The sequence below is a fragment of the Artemia sp. Qi Xiang Cuo genome, chromosome 13 (assembly GCF_049724085.1).
Source record: "Artemia sp. Qi Xiang Cuo chromosome 13, ASM4972408v1, whole genome shotgun sequence".
Lineage (NCBI taxonomy): Eukaryota > Metazoa > Arthropoda > Branchiopoda > Anostraca > Artemiidae > Artemia > Artemia sp. Qi Xiang Cuo.
The window spans coordinates 63,827,570-63,850,302 of NC_142806.1; the positions used below are offsets into that span (position 1 = coordinate 63,827,570).

At 33.3% G+C, this 22,733-nt stretch overlaps 1 protein-coding gene across 8 annotated transcripts in view; it reads right to left on the bottom strand.

Moving 5' to 3' along the window:
- The window catches only part of LOC148945543 (PDZ and LIM domain protein 3-like), a 128,980-nt gene that overhangs the window by 36,280 nt on the left and 69,967 nt on the right, over positions 1-22,733 (bottom strand). For 3 of the 8 annotated variants that reach the window (XM_089099140.1, XM_089099139.1, XM_089099142.1), the window contains exons 4-6: positions 18,367-18,546; positions 13,044-13,091; positions 6,217-6,333 (exon numbers count right to left, since the gene is read on the bottom strand). In XM_089099140.1, the coding sequence (XP_088955266.1) occupies positions 6,217-6,333; positions 13,044-13,091; positions 18,367-18,546 (345 nt within the window). The remainder of the gene's footprint in view (positions 1-6,216; positions 6,334-13,043; positions 13,092-18,366; positions 18,547-22,733) is intronic. The other 5 variants (XM_089099141.1, XM_089099143.1, XM_089099144.1 and 2 more) reach the window with 5 other exon arrangements.

Below are 22,733 nucleotides of genomic sequence, written 5' to 3' on the forward strand. Positions count from 1 at the left end.
TTATAGTAGTTTTAGTTAAAGTTATAGTTTAGTTTAGTTATAGTTAAGAGTTTAGAGTTTTACCTTAGAGTCATAGCTTAGAGTTTTAGTTAGAGTTCTAGTTCAGTTTAGTTTTAGTCAAGAGTTTAGAGTTTTAGCTTAGAGTCTTAGCTTATAGTTTGTGTTAGAGTTCTAGTTTAGTTTAGTAAAAACATCTCTCCATGTTTAAGTTAGGTTAGGTTAGGTTAGGCTAGATTAAGTTATGTTAGGTTAGGTTAGGCTAGCCTACGTACGTGCGCGTAGGTAGGCTAACCTAACCTAACCTAACATAACTTAATCTATCCTAACCTAACCTAACCTAACTTAAACATGGAGAGATGTTTAACTCTTAACTATTACTAAACTAAACTAGAACTCTAACACAAACTATAAGCTAAGACTCTCAGCTAAAACTCTAAACTCTTAACTAGAAGTAAACTAAACTAGAACTCTAACAAAGACTCTAAGCTAAGACTCTAAGCTAAAAATTCGAGACTCTTAACTATAAGTAAAATAAACTAGAACTCTACCACAAACTATAATCTAAGACTCTAAGCTAAAGCTCTAAAATCTTAACTAAACTGAACTAGAACTCTAACAAAAACTCTAAGATATGACTCTAATTTAAAACTCTAAACTCTTAACTAAAAATTTACTAAACTATAACATTAACTAAAACTCTATAAGCTAAGACTCTAAGCTAAAACTCTAAACTCTTAACTAAAACTAAACTGAACTAGAACCCTAACAAAAACTCTAAGCTAAGACTCTAAGGTAAAACTCTAAATTCTTAACTAAAACTAAACTAAACTATAACTCTAACAAAAACTCTAAGGTAAGACTCTAGGCTAAAACTCGAAACTCTTAACTAAAACTTAACTAAATTACAACTTTAACTAAAAATCTAAGCTATGACTCTAAACTCAAACTCTAAATTTTTAACTATAACTAAACTAAACTTCAACTCTAACTATAACTCTAAGCTAAGACTCTAAGGTAGAACTCTAAACTCTTAACTAAAACTAAACTAAACTAGAACTCTAACAAAAACTCTAAGCTAAGACTCTAAGCTAAAAACTCTAAACTCTTAACTAAAACTAAAATAAACTAAAACTCTAAGCTAAGAATCTAAGCTAAAACTCTAAACTCTTAACTAAAACTTAACTAAACTACAACTTTAAGTAAAACTTTAAGCTATGACTCTAAGCTAAAACTCTAAACTCTTAACTATTACTAAACTAGACTTCAAGTCTAACAAAAACTCTAAGCTAAAACTCTAAACTCTTAACTAAAACTAAACTAAACTAGAAGTTCAACAAAAACTCTAAGCTATGACTCTAAGCTAAAAACTATAAACTCTTAACTAAAACTAAACTAAACTAGAACTCTATCAAAAACTCTAAGCTAAGACTCTAAGCTAAAACTCTAAACTCTTAACTATAACTAAACTAAACTAGAACTCTAACAAAAACTCTAAGCTAAGACTCTAAGGTAAAACACCAAACTCTTAACTAAAACTATACTAAGCTAGAACTATAACTGAAACTCAAAGGTAAAAAAATCAAACTCTTAACTAAAATTAAACTAAACTAGAACTCTATAAAAAAAACTCTAAATTAAGACTAAACTAAACTAGAACTCTGACAAAAACTCTAAGCTAAAACTCTAAGCTAAAAACTCTAAACTTTTAACTAAAACTAAACTAAACTAGAACTTCAACAAAAACTCTAAACTAAGACTCTAAGCTAAAAACTCTAAACTCTTAACTAAAACTAAACTCAACTATAAATATAAAAAAAACTATAATATAATACTATAATATAAAATTATAAAATCTTAACTAAAACTTAACTAAACTAGAACTCTAACTAAAACTCTAAGCTAATAATATAATCTAAAAACTATAAACTATTAACTAAAAATAAAATAAACTTTAACTCTAACAAAAACTATAAGCTAAGACTCTAAGATAAAATTCTATACTCTTAACTAAAACTATACTAAACTAGAACTCTAATTAAAACTCTAAGCTAAGACTCTAAGGTAAAACATCAAACTCTTAACTAAAGCTAAACTAAACTAGAACTCTAACCGAAACTCAACGGTAAAACATCAAACTCTTAACTAAAATTAAACTAAACTAGAACTCTAACAAAAAACTCTAAGTTAAGACTAAACTAAACTAGAACTCTAACAAAAACTCTAAGCTAAGACTCTAAGCTAAAACTATAAACTATAAAATAAACTAAAATATAGAGACAACAAAACTATAATATAGTACTCTAAGCTAAAAACTCTAAAGTCTTAAATAAAGCTAAACTAAAGTGTAAATCCACAAAAAACTCTAAGATAAAGCATCCAAATATTAATTAAAACTAAACTAAACTAAACTACAACTCTAACTAAAACTCTAAACAATGACTCTAAGGTAAAACACCAAACTCTTAACTAAAACTAAACAAAACTAGAACTCTAACAAAAACTCTAAGCTAAAACTCTAAGCTAAAAAATCTAAAATCTTAAATAAAAATAAAATAAAATTTAACTATAGCAAAAAACTCAAAGATACGCATATAAGCTAAAATTCTAAACTCTTAGCTAAAACTAAACTAAACTATAACCTTAACTAAAGCTCTAAGCTATGACTCTAAGGTAAAATATTGAAGTCTTAACTAAAACTAAACTAAACTAGAACTATCAAACCTCTAAGCTAAGACTCTAAGCTTAAAAAACTCTAAACTCTTAACTAAAACTAAGCTAAAACTATAACTCTAAGCTAGGTCTCTAAGCTAAAACTCTAAACTCTTAACTAAAACTAAACTAAACTAGAACTTCAACATAAACTCTACGCTAAGACTCTAAGCTAAAAACTCTAAACTCTTAACTAAAACTAAAATAAACTAGACCTCTAACCAAAACTCTCTGCTAAGACTCTAAGCTAAAACACCAAACTCTTAACTAAACTAAACTAGAACTCTAACTGAAACTCAAAGGTAAAACATCAAACTCTTAACTAAAATTAAACTAAACTAGAACTCTAACTGAAACTCAAAGGTAAAACATCGAACTCTTAACTAAAATTAAACTAAACTAGAACTCTAACAAAAAAAGTCTAAGTTAAGACTCTAAGCTAAAACTCAAAACTCTTAACTAAAACTTAGTCAAACTAAAACTTTAAGTAAAACTCTAAGGTATGACTCCAAGCTAAAACTCGAAACTCTTAACTATAACTAAACTAAACTACAACTCTAACTAAAACTATAAGCTAATACTCTAATATAAAAACTCTAAAATATTAACTATAACAAAACAAAACTAAAAATATAACAAAAACTCTAAGATAATACTCTAAGGTAAAATTCGAAACTCTTAACTAAAACTTAACCAAACTCCAACTATAAGTAAAACTCCAATCTATGACTCTAAGCTAAAAATCTAAGTACTTAACTGTAAATAAACAAAACTAAACTAGAACTCTAAATAAAACTCTAAGCTAAGACTCTAAGCTGAAAACTCTAAACTCTTAATTAAAACTAAACTAAACTAGAACTCTAACGAAAACTCTAAGCTAAGACTCTAAGCTAAAAACTCTAAACTTTTAACTAAAACTAAACCAAACTAAAACTCTAAGCTAAAAGGATGGGTACTTCAATTTGTAAAATGGGTTTAGGATGGTCACTAAGAAAGGAACTTGCTCTGAAATGGTCTTTGAAAAGTATTTCTTGGCGTTGAGGTAACCAAAAAGCTGTAAAGTATAGTTGTAGGTGAAAAAGATAAGTACTTCGAGTTGGAAAATAAGTTTAGGAGGGACATTGAGAATGTAACTTGCTCTGAAATGGTCTTTGAAAAGTATTTCATGGTGTTGAGGTATCCAAAAAGCTGTAAAGTATGGTTGGTGGTGAAAAAGATAAGTACTTCAAGTTGAAAAATGGGTTTAGGATGGACATTAAGAAAGGAACTTGTTCCCGTCAGGACATCCTGATAGGGTTCTACCGATTATGTAATCGATTTCTCAGAAATCCAAGTGTCTTAGTCGATTACGCCATTCTATGCCCATATATGGACCCCCGTCATGACCTTCTGATAGGGTTCTACCGATTATATAATCAATTTCTCAGAAATCCGATTGTCTTAGTCGATTACGTCATTCTATGCCCATATATGGACCCCCGTCATGACCTTCTGATAGGGTTATACCGATTATGTAATCAATTTCTCAGAAATCCAACTGTCCTAGTCGATTACGCCATTCTTTGCCCATAAATGGACATCCGTCAGGACCTCCTGATAGGGTTCTACCGATTATATAATCGATTTCTCAGAAATCCAACAGTCCTAGTCGATTACGTCATTCTATGCCCATATATGGACTCCCGTCATGACCTTCTGATAGGGTTCTACCGATTATGTAATCAATTTCTCAGAAATGCTTTTGTCCTAGTCGATTACGTCATTCTATGCTCATAAATGGATTCCCGTCACGAGTTCCTGATAGGGTTCTACCGATTATGTAATCAATTTCTCGGGAATTCTCTCCCTTCGATTACGCAATCAATATATCTCTTCCCCACCTTCCCCTTAGAAACAACAAATTAATTCCCCTTTCTTGAATCAATAATTGCCCTTAGAAACAACAAATTAATTTCCCTTTCGTGAATCAATAATTCCCCTTAGAAACAACAAATTAATTCCTCTTTCTTGTCAAATCAATAATTCCCCTTAGAAACAACAAATTAATTCCCCTTTCGTGTCAAATCAATCAACCATGACATCATCTGTCACGTGTGATATAAACTTTGCCCCGGAAACAATTCTGGTCGAACTCCAAAGATATTAATAAATTTCCGGAAACAATTCTCCTTGGAAACAATAAATTAATCGACCTTGGAAAAAGAGGTCATTGACCCGTTCGTGGATCGATAAAATTATGTAAAAAAGTTGTAGGTGGCGGCAGGGGTGAGTGTCACGAGTCGGACCCTCCTTTCTACTTTTGAGAGAGTTTATAAAGATTAATCATACAAAATATTCTATCTAAAGAAAGATTGTTGGCACTGAATTGTATGAAATTCAGTTGATTTGAAAAAATTCGATTTTTCATGAAAAAAAGTTATTGAGGCCAGGCCTGCTGTACGTTGGAATTTTACTTATTGAAAACCTTATTTTTAGAATAACTTAGGAGAATTTCAAAACTTTCGAAATAAACAACTCAGAACTTGTTTAAATAAACAAATAATAAACAAAAAATAAACAAAAAATAAACAAAAAATCCTTCTGTGTATAGTATTTCCACAGCAATCTTCCACTGCAAATCATGCACGCTTTGATTAGTAATCAATACGGGTGATTGTAAAAGTAAAAAAAAATGAACGGAATTTTATAAATGGGAATAATTTAAAAGTAACAATAGCACATGGTTGAAGGCTAAAATTTTAAAACAAAAGAAAAATACCTTCGACAGAGCTCGATACACCGAAGAACTTAAGGAGAGGGGCCAAAATTGAGTTTCTGACCCACTTAAATAATTTTGTGCAGTGAAAAATAGTTATCTCACTTAAATAATTGTCGCAGTGGAGAAAATTAAATTACAAAAATTAGGAGGGTGTATTTCCCAACATCAAGGAGATTTTAATCCTTTCTTTGCCTGCTAATTATTATTTTTTTTGCGTGTTTTTCCTCCTAATATAGATGGTAGGAATTCTCATTTTAATTGTAACAATTTAAGTATGAAGCAGAAGGCTATTGCAATTTCTTAAAAGGACACTTTTACCCAACAGAAATACTTTTACAGAATAATAAACATAAAAATCAAAATCCTCTTTCCTCTGGCCCCACGATGTATACCTCTCTTTGCCTAACTATACCTGGCAGTTGCCATTAAATAAATAAAGTATGCTGACGAAGGTAATTTAAATAAAAAAGGTGCACTTTTAAATGTACTAAAATAGATGTCCTTACTGAAAGATGAAAATTTGCACATTTATATCAACAAATAAAAAAAAAGAAGAAAAATCATTTCCGTTTAAAATAATTGCAACCAGATACTAATATTCTTTACTTTTTTTTATTCCCGTGTCTTTTTTCAACTTATTTGGCAAGCGAACGGCTGTTATTGCGAAATATTGTCAATAAGAGTTGCTTTAAACGGGGTCTTGGCTTGCAGTCCACGACACTCGACTTGCATTACTGCAATTAACTCACCATCAATGCTGGACCTACTTGTTGAACTAAATTAGAGGCGTGTACCTGAGGTTGTGGAGGAGTATCCCGAGTTTTCAGTGCTGATTGATTGTCAGTAACAGCAGAAACTTGCTCAAGCTATAAGAAAGAAAGAGAGAAAGAAATAAAGAAAGTCAGAAAGCTAGTAAAGAAATAGCATAGCATTAGTAAAGCCTTATACACAGTGGGGTTCTCAATAGCAGAATAAAGGAAAGACAATATTTTGATTATAGTAGTGGATAGTCAGGCTTCATCATGTAAGCTTCTGTTCACTAAATGTGAGTTCGAGCCCTAAAGTCTATTCAAATTTCGTTAAAGTTTTTACCCCAGAATGACCCTGACTCGGGGCAAGGAACTGAAAGAACAATAACAACAACAAGGAGACTAGCACTGCAGTCAACTCTCGATAACTCGAACAATGATAAACCGAAATGCTCGGTATCTCGAATTATTTTGAATTGCCTTAAAAAACCTGTCTAAGTCGAAAAAAAATCATGCATAACTCGAAATAATTTTGCGGTTATATTTTACCTCTGTAAGTCGAAGTGACACGAAAATTATCTCTATAACTCGAAATTCAGTAGATAAGTTGTTATTTAATTTTCACTTTACCTCCACAAGTCAAAATTTATCTCTGTATCTCAAAGTTTTTCCAACAGACCTCTGTTAGTCGAAACCACGGTATGCAGGTTGCAACATGTAAAGTTTGATATGCATTAGTTTTGTTCGACATATTTTTGTATCAGATTCTGTTAATGTTCAGGTGTCTATATCCTAGAAAACTATATTGATTATTGATATTTGAAAGTCAAGTCTTGAGATTTGGAAATAAAATCTTGATGTGTCAAGACCATAATACACTAATAAAGTTATTCTTAACTTTTTAGTGGCTGTAGGGAGTAAATTTAGCGATTTTGTACCTCTCTAACTCGAATTTTCCTTTGACTTACTTCTATAACTCGTTACTTTTATGAGTCGAATTTTAGGCAGAATGACCTCTATAACTCGGACTATGCATAATTCGAAATATATATAACTCGAAGCAAAATTATGGTCCCGTGAATTTCAAGTTAGCAAGAGTTGACTTTATTAGCAACGAAGTAAAATACTCTTCTATTTTCTTATTCAGATGGTATTCAGAAAGTTATTCTTAACTTTGTAGTGGCTGTAGTGGCTAAATATACTTTTATGAGTCGAAGTAAAATACTCTTCTATTTTCTTATTCAGCTGGTATTCAGAAAGTTATTCTTAACTTTGTAGTGGCTGTAGGGAGTAAATTTAGCGATTTTGTACCTCTCTAACTCGAATTTTCCTTTGACTTAGTTCTATAACTCGTTACTTTTATAAGTCGAATTTTATGTAGAATGACCTCTATAACTCGAACTATGCAAAAGTCAAACTATACGTAACTCGAAGAAAAATTATGGTTCCGTGAATTTCAAGTTAGCAAGAATTGACTTTATTAGCAACGAAGTTAAATACTCTTCTATTTTCTTATTCAGATGGTATTCAGAAATTTATTCTTAACTTTGTAGTGGCTGTACTGGCTAAATATACTTTTATGAGTCGAAGTAAAATACTCTTCTATTTTCATATTCAGATGGTATTCAGAAAGTTATTCTTAACTTTGTAGTGGCTGTAGGGAGTAAATTTAGCGATTTTGTACCTCTCTAACACGAATTTCCTTTGACTTAGTTCTATAACTCGTTACTTTTATGAGTCGAATTTTATGCAGAAAGACCTCTATAACTCGAACTATGCATAATTCGAACTATATGTAACTACTACTACTACTACTAACAACTCATCGCAGCACCAAGCCGCCTGAGGCCAACAACCCGAAGCAAAATTATAGTCCCGTGAATTTCAAGTTAGCAAGAGTTGACTTTATTAGCAACGAAGTAAAATACTCTTCTATTTTCTTATTCAGATGGTATCCAGAAAGTTATTCTTAACTTTGTAGTGGCTGTAGTGGCTAAATATACTTTTATGAGTCGAAGCAAAATACTCTTCTATTTTCTTATTCAGATGGTATTCAGAAAGTTATTCTTAACTTTGTAGTGGCTGTAGGGAGTAAATTTAGCGATTTTGTACCTCTCTAACTCGAATTTTCCTTTGACTTAGTTCTATAACTTGTTACTTTTATGAGTCGAATTTTATGCAGAAAGACCTCTATAACTCGAACTATGCATAATACGAACTATATGTAACCCGAAGCAAGATTATGGTCCCGTGAATTTCAAGTTAGCAAGAATTGACTTTATTAGCAACGAAGTAAAATACTCTTCTATTTTCTTATTCAGATGGTATTCAGAAAGTTATTCTTAACTTTGTAGTGGCTGTAGGGAGTAAATTTAGCGATTTTGTACCTCTCTAACTCGAATTTTCCTTTGACTTAGTTCTATAACTCGTTACTTTTATGAGTCGAATTTTATGCAGAAAGACCTCTATAACTCGAACTATGCATAATTCGAACTATATGTAACCCGAAGCAAAATTATGGTCCCGTGAATTTCAAGTTAGCAAGAGTTGACTTTATTAGCAACGAAGTAAAATACTCTTCTATTTTCTTATTCAGATGGTATTCAGAAAGTTATTCTTAACTTTGTAGTGGCTGTAGTGGCTAAATATACTTTTATGAGTCGAAGTAAAATACTGTTCTATTTTCTTATTCAGATGGTATTCAGAAAGTTATTCTTAACTTTGTAGTGGCTGTAGGGAGTAAATTTAGCGATTTTGTACCTCTCTAACTCGAATTTTCCTTTGACTTAGTTCTATAACTCGTTACTTTTATGAGTCGAATTTTATGCAGAAAGACCTCTATAACTCGAACTATGCATAATTCGAACTATATGTAACCCGAAGCAAGATTATGGTCCCGTGAATTTCAAGTTAGCAAGAATTGACTTTATTAGCAACCAAGTAAAATACTCTTCTATTTTCTTATTCAGATGGTATTCAGAAAGTTATTCTTAACTTTGTAGTGGCTGTAGTGGCTAAATATACTTTTATGAGTCGAAGTAAAATATTCTTCTATTTTCTTATTCAGATGGTATTCAGAAAGTTATTCTTAACTTTGTAGTGGCTGTAGGGAGTAAATTTAGCGATTTTGTACCTCTCTAACTCGAATTTTCCTTTGACTTAGTTCTATAACTCGTTACTTTTATGAGTCGAATTTTATGCAGAAAGACCTCTATAACTCGAACTATGCATAATTCGAACTATATGTAACTCGAAGCAAAATTATGGTCCCGTGAATTTCAAGTTAGCAAGAATTGACTTTATTAGCAACGAAGTAAAATACTCTTCTATTTCCTTATTCAGATGGTATTCAGAAAGTTATTCTTAACTTTGCAGTGGCTGTAGTGGCTAAATATACTTTTATGAGTCAAAGTAAAATATTCTTCTATTTTCTTATTCAGATGGTATTCAGAAAGTTATTCTTAACTTTGTAGTGGCTGTAGTGGCTAAATATACTTTTATGAGTCGAAGTAAAATATTCTTCTATTTTCTTATTCAGATGGTATTCAGAAAGTTATTCTTAACTTTTGTAGTGGCTGTAGGGAGTAAATTTAGCGATTTTGTACCTCTCTAACTCGAATTTTCCTTTGACTTAGTTCTATAACTCGTTACTTTTATGAGTCGAATTTTATGCAGAAAGACCTCTATAACTCGAACTATGCATAATTCGAACTATATGTAACTCGAAGCAAAATTATGGTCCCGTGAATTTCAAGTTAGCAAGAATTGACTTTATTAGCAACGAAGTAAAATACTCTTCTATTTCCTTATTCAGATGGTATTCAGAAAGTTATTCTTAACTTTGTAGTGGCTGTAGTGGCTAAATATATTTTTATGAGTCGAAGTAAAATATTCTTCTATTTTCTTATTCAGATGGTATTCAGAAAGTTATTCTTAACTTTGTAGTGGCTGTAGTGGTTAAATATACTTTTATGAGTCGAAGTAAAATATTCTTCTATTTTCTTATTCAGATGGTATTCAGAAAGTTATTCTTAACTTTTGTAGTGGCTGTAGGGAGTAAATTTAGCGATTTTGTACCTGTCTAACTCGAATTTTCCTTTGACTTAGTTCTATAACTCGTTACTTTTATGAGTCGAATTTTATGTAGAAAGACCTCTATAACTCGAACTATGCATAATTCGAACTATATGTAACTCGAAGCAAAATTATGGTCCCGTGAATTTCAAGTTAGCAAGAATTGACTTTATTAGCAACCAAGTAAAATACTCTTCTATTTTCTTATTCAGATGGTATTCAGAAAGTTATTCTTAACTTTGTAGTGGCTGTAGTGGCTAAATATACTTTTATGAGTCGAAGTAAAATATTCTTCTATTTTCTTATTCAGATGGTATTCAGAAAGTTATTCTTAACTTTGTAGTGGCTGTAAGGAGTAAATTTAGCGATTTTGTACCTCTCTAACTCGAATTTTCCTTTGACTTAGTTCTATAACTCGTTACTTTTATGAGTCGAATTTTATGCAGAAAGACCTCTATAACTCGAACTATGCATAATTCGAACTATATGTAACTCGAAGCAAAATTATGTTCCCGTGAATTTCAAGTTAGCAAGAATTGACTTTATTAGCAACGAAGTAAAATACTCTTCTATTTCCTTATTCAGATGGTATTCAGAAAGTTATTCTTAACTTTGTTGTGGCTGTAGGGAGTAAATTTTGCGATTTTGTACCTCTCTAACTCGAATTTTCCTTTGACTTTGTTCTATAACTCGTTACTTTTATGAGTCGAATTTTATGCAGAAAGACCTCTATAACTCGAACTATACATGATTCGAACTATGCGTAACTCGAAGCAAAATTATGGTCCCGTGAATTTCAAGTTAGCAAGAGTTGACTTAATTAGCAACGAAGTAAAATACTCTTCTATTTTCTTATCCAGATGGTATTGAGGCAATACCCGTTACAGAATGTAAATAGACAGTTCAGAAGGGTAGGAAGGCGTGGTTTCCTCTAACTGTCTTATGTGTATTAATAAGCAGACTTATGGTTGAAAGGAAAGGTGGAGTCTCTTCAAATCATCAATTGTATATGGGCAAGATAAGTTGAAATTTAACCTTCACGATTTTTATTAAAGATAAAAAACTTTTATTCAAGTCTTTTGAAGACAGACTAAATTTTCATGGAGCAAAGATATAGTAGTCCATAGAAACATTCAAGACATCCAAATTATTGTTTAGTGTCAAAACGTTTCGAAATAAAAATTTAGAACAGGGAAAACAAAAATTATATTAATTTAGAAGGATAAGTACTATATTTAAGTTTTTTAATTTTAGATTTTAACCGTAAGTCCCCTAGAAAAAATTAAAAGTACAGTAGCCAAGCCAGGTCATAGCTATATCATAAAAATAGAAGCCAAAAGTCGTTGCTTGTTCTTAAAGTCACACATGTGCCAGCGAAGTGGGACATGAAAAAAAAGAGAAGATTTTCTCAAAATTGTCTTTTCAAAAAAATTCTTTTTGAAAAGACAATTTTTAGAAACCCTATTTTGTAGTCAAATGGCAAAATGAAAAATTAAGAAATGTGGGTTACGAGCCACCTATAATCTACATTTAATCTATAGTTGATAAATAGGTATAATATATTATGTAGACATAATCTATGTCTATAATCTATAGACATATACTCTATTAAAGCTAATCCTCTTTTAAGAAGTTGCCCAGAATCTGTCAGTTTCCTTAAAACAAGGACACATGTGTTGGAAGTGAACAAAATCGGTTTAACTTGGTTTCCATAAATTTGCCGAAATTCATAAAATGGACAATGCTATGTAAAGTATATTGTACAAACTTCTTTTTTTTTCTACAAAAGAAGAAAAAGACATGACGCTGGATTTTCTTTTTTTTTGAAAATGGGTCCTTCGTAGTTTTTTTTTTGGAGTTTTGCAAAAGGACAGACGGTGTTGAACCAGAAATCAATTCCAGATGAGGTTAAACCCTTATTAAAAAAAAGGGCTGGAGTCGAAGGGCTCCTAGGCTGGAGCTGCAGAAAGCGTTCTAGCCAATAGCTACCAAAAGTCCTTTCAATATTTTGGTGTTGCCACTACCTTTCCCCTGGGTAGATAGACGGCAAAACCAATAGAAAGATTCAGACTCATTTCAGAGTTTTACCCCTTTTTAAATGAGATGGCTATGAAAATAGTTTTTCAGTAGTTCGCTTCCGAAAACATCTTTTTAGACCACAATTATAAAATTGTCCTAGTGTGGGGGGGGGGTCTTTCTTGACAAGTTTATACTAAACTTTTGACCCAAAAGAAAAAAAAGATGATCAGTGTCGCAACAAATGCTGAAAAACAAATTTAAAGTAGCGTTGTTTTTTTCTTGCAACAGTTATTTTGCAACAAAAAATATTAAAATGAACAGCAAGACTTATTGAAATATCCAATTTTCTGTGGTACTGAGGTTATATTTTTTTCTGAATGAGAGAAATCTGGGGCCCCCTAGCCACCAGAATCAACCATACCAAAATGACATCTTTTTACCATACCACTGATTGCAAGTATGTGAACTGACCACCACCGCTCAAATCTGTCTTCCAAATTAGTTTCTATCGAAAATTTTTTGAGGAACTATCACGCTTTCCTATCCACGTTTTTCTGAAGTGCCTTCACTACTAAAAATAGAGGAGTAGAAATAGTTGCTGTAAAATCCACTAGAATGATTTTATTGCGGAGTAGTGGAATTCACCTAATCGAGACGTGCTTTTACTAAACACGATAAATCATTCAACCTCTAAATCTAAATCTCTAAACCTCTAAATCTAAGAAATCATTTACCTCTTCATCTGTTTTCCATCCTTCCTGTGGGTCAAAAACTTTGATGTCCTAAAATCAAATTTCCACAAAGGAAAAATTAGTTGGGTGAATACCGTGCAAGGTAGGGTTGTGAATAAAATTAAAATATCAAAAACCACAGGACAATTACAACATTGCTCATATGATAGATAGAATGTCATAATATTTTGGCTTTGGGATTTCAAAAGAAAGTATGCTCCTTGATATGAATCTCACAGACAAGAGAATAAAAAAGTAAAAGAAATTTCGGTTTTGTTTACTACTATTAGCGAGCAGTTAAACAAAAAAACTCCTTGGAAATACGTCTACGCACGAAAAGACATAATACGCAAAAATAGAAAAATATTAATTTTCAAATTAAAATAAAAATGATAAAGCATATCTAAAAAAAAACAAAAAAAGGCTCTAAGTAATTTAAAAATGGAAACAGATACTGGAAAACCACTTGATCCAATGAATTGGTTCAAAGTGGTGCAGAATGCCAAATACAATTCTATGCAAATTGTCACTTATCGTCTTTTGAGAGTGACAGACTAGTTCAAAATGGCGCGGGGCAGAAATCACAATTTGACATAACTTGTTACATACCATCTTTTGAATGCTCAAAGCCGACTTGGTCTGATCAAAAATTTAAAAGGGACAAAACATACAAGAAGTATTTTAGATATCCACTGTCTTTTCTGAGGTATATTAATGACTTCAGACCTTGTGTTGAAGCAAATATCGTGATCTGAAAGCGAAATTGTCCTACTGTTCGAAAACATATTCCGAGAAAAAAAAATGATTACAGATATTGAACGTTCCTTTTGAGTGTTTTAGTGTCCAGTTAATCAACTTGTATCAGCTTGTTTCTTTTTTTCGGCAGATAATGAAAGTAAAAACAAACGGGATAGGATGATTTCACTCGTAGGATAATTTCCCTTTCAGAAGAAGTTCTGACGTTTCAAAGGAGACAAACAAACCCATAAACAAACACAAACACATAAAACCTAACCAAAAAAAAAACAAAAACAAATCAAGCCAGCCAAGAGGATTATATTCCATGAATTGTCTAAAAAAGTTCATTTTCTGCCAAAATTTTAAAGTTATACCAAGTTCCAGATAAGAAAATGAAAAAAGAAAAAAAAAATCTTACGAGGCAAAATGGAGAAAAAAATGAACAAGAAGTCTTTAGATTTAAAAAAAAAAACAATGAACTTTAGATAAAATGAAATTGAATAGCCTCATAAACATGAACTTATGGGAAAAGATGAAGACAAAAATTATCTGGATACAAAACAAAGAAAGGGAAAAGATATCTGGAAGCAAAAACAAAGAAATATAAAAAAAATATTAAATTCTTCTTCCACTTCAAGGCTCTGTAGCAGGATAAAATGAGGCCGAAAGATATAGTTTCAATTTTTGAAGGTATTTAAACAAACAAATCTCTAGAAATAAACTCGGATTCAAAGCCAAATCTCTAGTACCCTTATGCCAATAAAGTGCTTCCTACGCGGAACAGTAGCTGGAAAACACTTCTCCTTTAATTTTGAAGACAAGCTTGACATATTAAAGATTGTCGTTTTTTAACTTCGTTTATTTATTTTAGCTTCTTTCTCGGGATTTCTCTCTTTACTTTTCTTTATAAACAGGCCCTTGATGAAAGAAATGTTTAATATTTGGCACCTCGTGATTCGTTTGGCCAGAAGGAAAACATAATGATGCTCGCATAGACAAACATATTAGTTCTTGTCTCGTTATTTGTCTAGTTCTCGTTATTTGTCTCGTAACATATGAGTCCCTGTCTCGTTATTATGACAACTCTCATTGTCGTAATAAAGATTTCTGTTAGAAATTGCCACATTTAAAAAAAAATGATGGAGGGAAAACTATTAAAAAATTGCGATACTTAAAAATAGAAAATGAAAATATTAATTTCCACTAAATTGAGTAGGCATTAAGGAAAAGAATTATATTAGTAATAATGAACGGTTTCCTGTACTCTATTTTCACATCGATTTCCTCTCTCTCGCTTACTTCATTTTTCTTTGTCTTCCTCTCTCTCCTCTTTCCTCCCTCTCTCTTTGCACATATCTCTGCTCTTTCATAAATACTTTTTACAAACAAATAGCACGACCTTTCCAATACGGAATAATCTAACCTTAAGCGTCATTAACTCTTTTCTCAAAATTTTGAAGTTAAAGGAGTTCTTTCAAGAATTGAAGATCAATTAACAAAAACTACAATAACGCACAATTTTATGGGCTTTATTCACGCTACATTGTTTTCGCTTTCTAGCGCTCTCTCTCTCTCTCTCTCTCTCTCTCTCTCTCTCTCTCTCTCTCTCTCTCTCTCTCTCTCTCTCTCTCTCTCTCTCTCTCTCTCTCTCTCTATCTCTCTCTCTCTCTCAATATCTCTCTCCCTCTCTCTCTCTCTCTTTATATATATGTATGTATGTCCTTCTGTCTGTCTGCCCCCCTCTCTTTCTCTCTCTCTTTCACCCTTTCTCTCTCTATCGCTTTTTTTCTGTTTTTACGTACGGAATCAAAGATCTGTACTCTCTCTCAATTTAAGTACAAAATCAAAGATCCGTACTCTCTCTCTTTCTTTCTTTCTTTCTGTTTTTTTTTTCTCTCTCTCTCTTTATACAGGAAATCAAAGACCCGTACTCTCTCTTTTTTTTATCTGTTTGTCTCTGCCTATAACCCTGCTCTCTCTTAACTAGTTTTTTTGTAGACAGATAACAAAGCCCTTCAAGTTTTAAAATTAATTTAGCCAACTTTAAGTATTGTAATCTCTTTACCTAGTCTTAACTTATTAAATTTAAACGATTCTTTTTTTTTCAAAACAGAGGATTAATGTGCCAAAGTGACAAAATTGGAATATCTAATTCTTGGTAATTTCTTTTAGAAACTAATATGACCAAGTCGATCGTGAAATGTACTTGAACATACTCGTCATAACTCAGCTCTTAAGTAAATACCTTCGTCTCCTAAGCTTAGAAATGCTAGTTTTAGAGCTCGAACTTAAAGTAAATGTTCTACTGTTTGCATCTGATGAGAGGGGATGTCAAACTCATTCGTATAATTATGATGCCATAAGGTTAAGATCTGAGTATCAATAGTTTCAGGTCTATCCCCCCTCCTAGAAACCGTGTGATTCTTATGACTCTCGTCAGAATTTCTACTGTTTCTCCTATAGCCTGCCTGCTTTTTTTTTAGAATTTTTTGAACTCAATTTGATGAAGCCCTTAACAAAATGCACTTTAACATGTATATATAATACTTCAGTACATAAATAAACTTTGAACGCATAAATAAAGTTTAAAAAAATAAATAATATAATTTTATCATTTCCCACTCCCTTAGGGGATTTTTTTCCAGCGTTTTTTAGAAGCTAATCTAAAAGAAAGCCAGGGCTACACGCACAAATAAACTCACTGCTGTACACAAACAAGCATCGAAAATGACTAAACCCCTAAAGCTGATGTCTAGATTTGGAATTAAAAAAAAATTTCTCATATGTCCGTTAAGTGGGGAAGGGATAGGAAGACAAATTTTCTTCGCATGTGTAATAATATTAAGTTCAAGGTACCTTCAACTTTGTCCCCTCCCCTAAATATCCTATAATTTTTATGACCATCCCAACAATTACTATTGTTTTCTGTATGATTTAATGTTCTTAATTTTTTTACTATTGTTTTTTGCCGTTTTATACCGTTTTTATTGTTTTTATTGTTATTTTCTATTGTTTTTATCGTTTTTATACCGTTTTTTACTATTGTTTTCTAAAGGATTTAACGTTTTTTATACTTTCCTGACCCATTTAACCCATTCTGACCAAGCCTGCAGTAAAATGCAACGTAAGATAAATACTGTCTTCGATAGATAAATAAACACCTAAATATCTCCATGAGCTAGTTGGTAAAGTAATATCCAAGCCAGCAATATTGCATGTTTTTATGATATGCTTCAGTATCTATATGTTCAATATCATACCAGTATCCCATCAATAGCATATCAATATCGTACCAACATCGTTCATTATCACATCATGTCAGTCAATTGACTTATTCAGAAGTTGACTTTCTGTGCTTTAGTACTTTTTGGTACGTATTTTGATAACTAGCTACAGAACATAAGCGTCTGAATATTTGTAACTTTAATTCTAGGGTCATTTTTGAATTCATAGATGTTCTGGTTTATTAGTTGGCTGGGAACTGATTTTCTGTATTTAATATTTTGTTTTACTTACTTACTTATTTAAGTCCCATACATCCTCAAGGGATGTCTTGGGGCCACTCCTTCCAAAATCTGATGAACTAGGGCTCGATATGTAGTTCTGTCAAGTGCAGTTCGGGATAGTTGGGCAATGCGTTGTCGGTCAAAGCTTTCGATCCACCTTTTGCGTGGTCTTCCGCATGGTCAAAGTCCTTCAGTTTGCCGTTCATGCGCGATCTTGGGCAGGCGTTCGGGATTCATTCGCTTTAAATGGCCGAAGCAGCGTAGCTGCTGTTTTCGGATTTTGTTCAGGATAGTTTTTTGCGACTTCAGTCTTCTTCGTTTGTGACTTGGTCAGTATATCTGATCTTGGCTATCCGGTGCAGACATCTCATTTCGAACGCAAGGAGGTTGCCCTCGTTTTCAGCTTTTAATGTACAGGTTTCACACCCATACAGAATAATGGGTATGATCAGACCGTTGAATAGATGCACTTTCAGATGGTTCAAAAGGTGGCTAGATTTCCATATCTTTGATAGTCTTTTGAAGCTAGAGCTGGCAAGACCGAGGTGGCGTTTAATGTCGACAGTGTCAGCCGTCAAAAGACTGCCGAGGTAAAGGAATTGATCGACCGTTTTCCCTTGTTCCATGTCTATTACTTTTGAGGGGGGGGTTTGTTACCTCCTGTCGTGATTTTACCATGATTTTGGTCTTGTTTGCGTTAATCTGCATACCAAACGGCTGCGTTGCTTTGGAGATGTAATCAGCCTGACTCTGGAGTTCTTGGGCGGTAGTGGACCGACAATTTTGAAAAAGATAGTTTTGAAAAAAAGATAATTTTATTATACATATTTAGGTATAAAAGATCTAAGTATCTAATATTTAGATACCTCGTAATTACCCATAAATCATAATACACAAAACTTTAAACTTCTTAACATTTTTAACTATAATTCCAGGGCTATCTGTGAATTAAGATCAATGTTTCAGCTTTTTAAACTTTCACAAGTTTCACTTTTCATGCAATCCCTCGTTATCATAACAACATTTGAAGGATAAAAATGGTTAAATAAAAAAAAGTAATATGCTAAACGAACAAATAGTACCTTCTGCTGCATCAATGACTGATTAACTGAATTGACAACAGGATGTGGAGGAAGTGGACTTGATGACGGAGTCCCTTGGAACGTCAAACTTGGCTGAAAACGTAAATAAGACTGCGCCGGCAGAGGTACGTCCCTTTTTGGCTTAGGACTTGGCATCACAAGGGGTAGGGTTCGATAAGGCTGAAAATTGATAATTTAAATAATTTCCCTCTCTTTCTGTCAGAAATGATAATGCAATCTAATTTTTAAATCCAAATTTTTACCTTATTCTGTTTAATTTTGCAGTAGAATCGGGTTAATTTCTTACTTTCTTTAGTTTGTTGAAAACCGTTTCACATTGACTGTTTTCATTCAATTTGGATACATTTTTTAGACCAAGTTAATTCAAAAGCTGTTTTTTTTTAAATAGAGATATTTTGAAGGAAAGTAAAGAGGAATATTAAATCCTAAGACAAGCAAAAAATATCCTATAGCAACACAAACTTAAAACGAGCAGAAACTCCTATCGATTTATTGATGAAACTCAAAACGAACATATGTTAAGATAAGTAATCACTTAAACATACAAATAATAGAACCTGCTATATATGAATCAATAAATACTGAACCGACCAAAAATTAATGAAAAATCAAGTCAGACTCTGTTGTCTTTATGTATGAGTAATTATTTAGGCTTTCTGCAATCGCTGTTGAATATCGGCATTTGAAAATCCGTCACTCCAAAGGTGGGAGCTAAGGTTTGTGAAGCTTTCGACCTCATCCAACTGTACTTGATTCACAGTAAGCGAAAGAAGATCAGTGTGATTTATTGCCATAAATTTTGTCTTCCCTGTACAGACTTTCAAGTCAATGTGATCTGCCCAAGTAACCACATAATCGACCATAGTTGGAGCTTTCTCTGGAACTGAGAGCATCCTGGCATCGTCCGCGTATTCAAGATCTCCAAGTGAAAGGTCCTGTCCAATCTTAACTCCTGGATGAGAAGATAGTGCAATGTCAAGCACCTAATCAATTCAATAGTTAAACAGAGTCGGAGACAGGACGAAGCCTTTGTTTTACTCCAAAGTCAACCGGAAAAGATCTAGCAAATCTTCATCCGCTTTTCGGAGCGCCGATGCTTCAGAGTCATATTTGACCACTGTCTTCACTGTAGCTTCTAATATTCTAATCTTGTTTTGCAGACTTATCTTCATGTTCATTCAAACTGTTTTTTAACTGGGAAAAAACACCCTGAGCCTTGGCCATTCTACTTTTAACATCTTCACTGCTCCCATCTTCACTGATCAGTCTTTTCGTTACCCAACGTCATCTTTTCATCTTCACTTATTCTTAGCCTCAGTGACTTAGTCTTCTTAACATTAATTTTCAAACCAATTCTAGCACCCTGAACTCGCAAAACCTCTAAGAGTTCATTCATTTTGCTCACACTTTCATCTAGGATGCTTAAATCATCAGCATAATCTAAGTCCAGGAGACTTTTTCCTCCCCATTTGATTGCTTGGTCTCCCATTGCCTTTCCTGTGCTCCTTAAGACAAAGTCCATCAAAACAATCCACATAAAGGGGGATAGAAGACAACCCTGACACAACTCCTGATTTAATACAAAACCAGCTGCTAACCTCATTTCGTACCTTAACCGCAGTTGTGTTATTCTCGTACAGAGTACTAATCACTTTAATGTATTTATCTGGTATACATAGAAGGATAAAACCTTTGCTAAAGCTCTTATATCAACAACATCGAACGCTTGCTCATAATCTATAAAACTGAGGATCAAAGCTGTTTGACAACTCAGGCACTTCTCAATTATTAACCTGAGAGTGAAATTTGATCAATACATCCTCTACCTTTTCTAAAACCACATTGTTCTTCTCTTTAATCTTTGTCTACTGCATCTTTCAGTCTAAAAAGTATCATATTTCTAAGTAATTTGCTACCTACAGAGACATGACTAATGCCTCGATAATTACCATACTCCCTCTTATCGCCTTTCTTATAAAGTGGCTTAAGGTTTTCCTAAAATCGTTAGGTACTTCCCCTTTTTCAAAAAATATATTCATAATCTTCAGTAACTTGATCCAAACCTCAGAGTCAATATATTTAAGAAACATATTTACCACAGTCTCAGCACCAGGATCCTTATAATTTTTAATCCTTTTAGTACTGTCGCTAATTCTTCCTCAATAAACAAATCTTCCTTCACATCCAAGGTATCACAAACTTTTTCATTTTCCTCTATATCTTTTCCTGTAACTGTATCTCAGTTTAGCAAATTCTTAAAATGTTTTACCCATTTCTCTTTACCTCTTTCTTTATCACTAATTGTGCCCCTGTTCCTATCTTTAACTGGGACAAGTCCAGATTGGCTCCTCCCTCTGAATTTATTAACATGCCAGTACAATGTTTTACTATTATGCCGTCTAGCTGTATCTTCTAGATCCTCAGCAATTTTATCCATGGCCTCCGCTTCAAACCTCCTTAGTTCATATTTTAATGCTTTCTCCACTTTCTTTACATTCCTTTTGTTTTCATTTGATCTATCACTCAGATAACTCTTGCACAAATACCTTCTCCTTTCTATTAAACATAAAGCTTTTTTGCCAATATTCTTAGCTGCAGTCCTGGCTTCCTTCTCTAAGACACCTTCAGCAACTTCACAAATTATTTTATTAAAATTATTCCAATCATCTTCCACATTGTCAAATTTTAATCTCTGAAGTTTAGTATTCAACTGTTCCTGGAAAGTTTCTCTCAAATTCTCATCCTAGAGTCTACCAGCATCATAACTTCCCGGGTGGTAGCTACGCCTCCGAAATTTCAGCTTTAAATTAACCCAAGACACTACAAGATGATGATCTTTACTTTTAACATCAATAACAACACTCCTATATACCCTAGTATCTTGTATTGATCCTACCAGTCTTCGGTTTACTATAGCATAATCAATAAGGTTTGCTGTCTTACGATCACGTGAATACCATGTTAACTTATGAGCCATTTTATGACCAAACACCACATTGGTTATAACTATATTGTTATACCTACAAAATTGCAAAAGTCTGTATCCTTTACTGTTTTCTTTTCCTACACCAAATTTACCTAGGCAAGGATGCCATCTATCCCTATTTCTATCAACCTGGGCGATAAAATCTCCCAGTAAAAACATCATATTTCTACCTGGGACCCTGTCTATTTGCTCCTGTAACTGTAAGTAAAATTCACACAGGTTATACATACCATTTACCTAGGCTACAAAGTGTGTTTACCATTTAGCAGCTTTAAGCGACCTCCTCCAGGCCACTCAGCGTGTCTCTAGGTGGCGATAGGGGAACACTCTACAGAAATTTAGGGTACCTCCATAGGAGGCACGGACCAAGGGAGGACCTTGTCTCTGGGGGTCCATAATAGAAACTGGGGCACAGAAACTGGGTGCCCCAGTTTCCGAACTTTGAACTATTTTTGACAAAATGTCTATCTCAAAATTTTCTTCAGATGGGTTTGGAAAAAGAAGGCATGAGGGCTGGGGGGCTAGTCACCCTCGGATCTCTTTTGAATATTAAAAAGTGAACTCGAACTTTTAATTTCCAATCAAATTGGCCCTTTCTGAAGTTTTTACGAGCACCCCTTCCATAAAAACCATATATTTCCCCAGCGCACAACTTACAACGCCTGCCCTCGGGCCCTGGGGGGCTGTGTCGACCCTGGATTTTTCGTCATATGGTCTTTGAATTATTAAAAAAAAACGGCTATGTCAAAGTTCTTATCGGATGGGTTTGAGGAAAAAAGGGTGTGGAGGGAGGTGGCGGGGCTAGGTACCCTCCATTCTCTTTTGACTCTTAAAAGTGAACTAGAAAAGTGAACTGAACACTATGGGGGGAGTGTCCTGCTCAAAGATATAATTTCCACAACTTTCAATTACGTTGAAAAAAATGGCTATCTCAAAATTTTGATTGCGTTTGTTTAGGGAAATAGTTGGCATGCAAGGGGTGTTATTTGCCTTCCAATTAGTTTCGACCATTAAAAAGGACACTAGCAATTTAAATTTCAAATCGAAAGAGCCCTTTTTGAAGTTTCAACGACAACGCTTTCTATAAAACCTTATATGCCCCCATGGCATAACTTAAAACCCTTGCCATGAGGGCTGTGGGGGGGGGGGGGGGTTATCATCCTCATAGACCTAATTTCCAGAATTTTCAACTAAGTTGAACAAAATGGTTACTCAGAATTTTGATTGGATGTGTTTGGGGAAAATTTGGGCGTGAGAGGGGTGTTAGCTGCCCTCCAATCACTTTCGACTATTGAAAAGGGCACTAGCCCCTTGAATTTCCAATCAAATGAACCCTTTTTGAAGTTATTACGACAAAGCT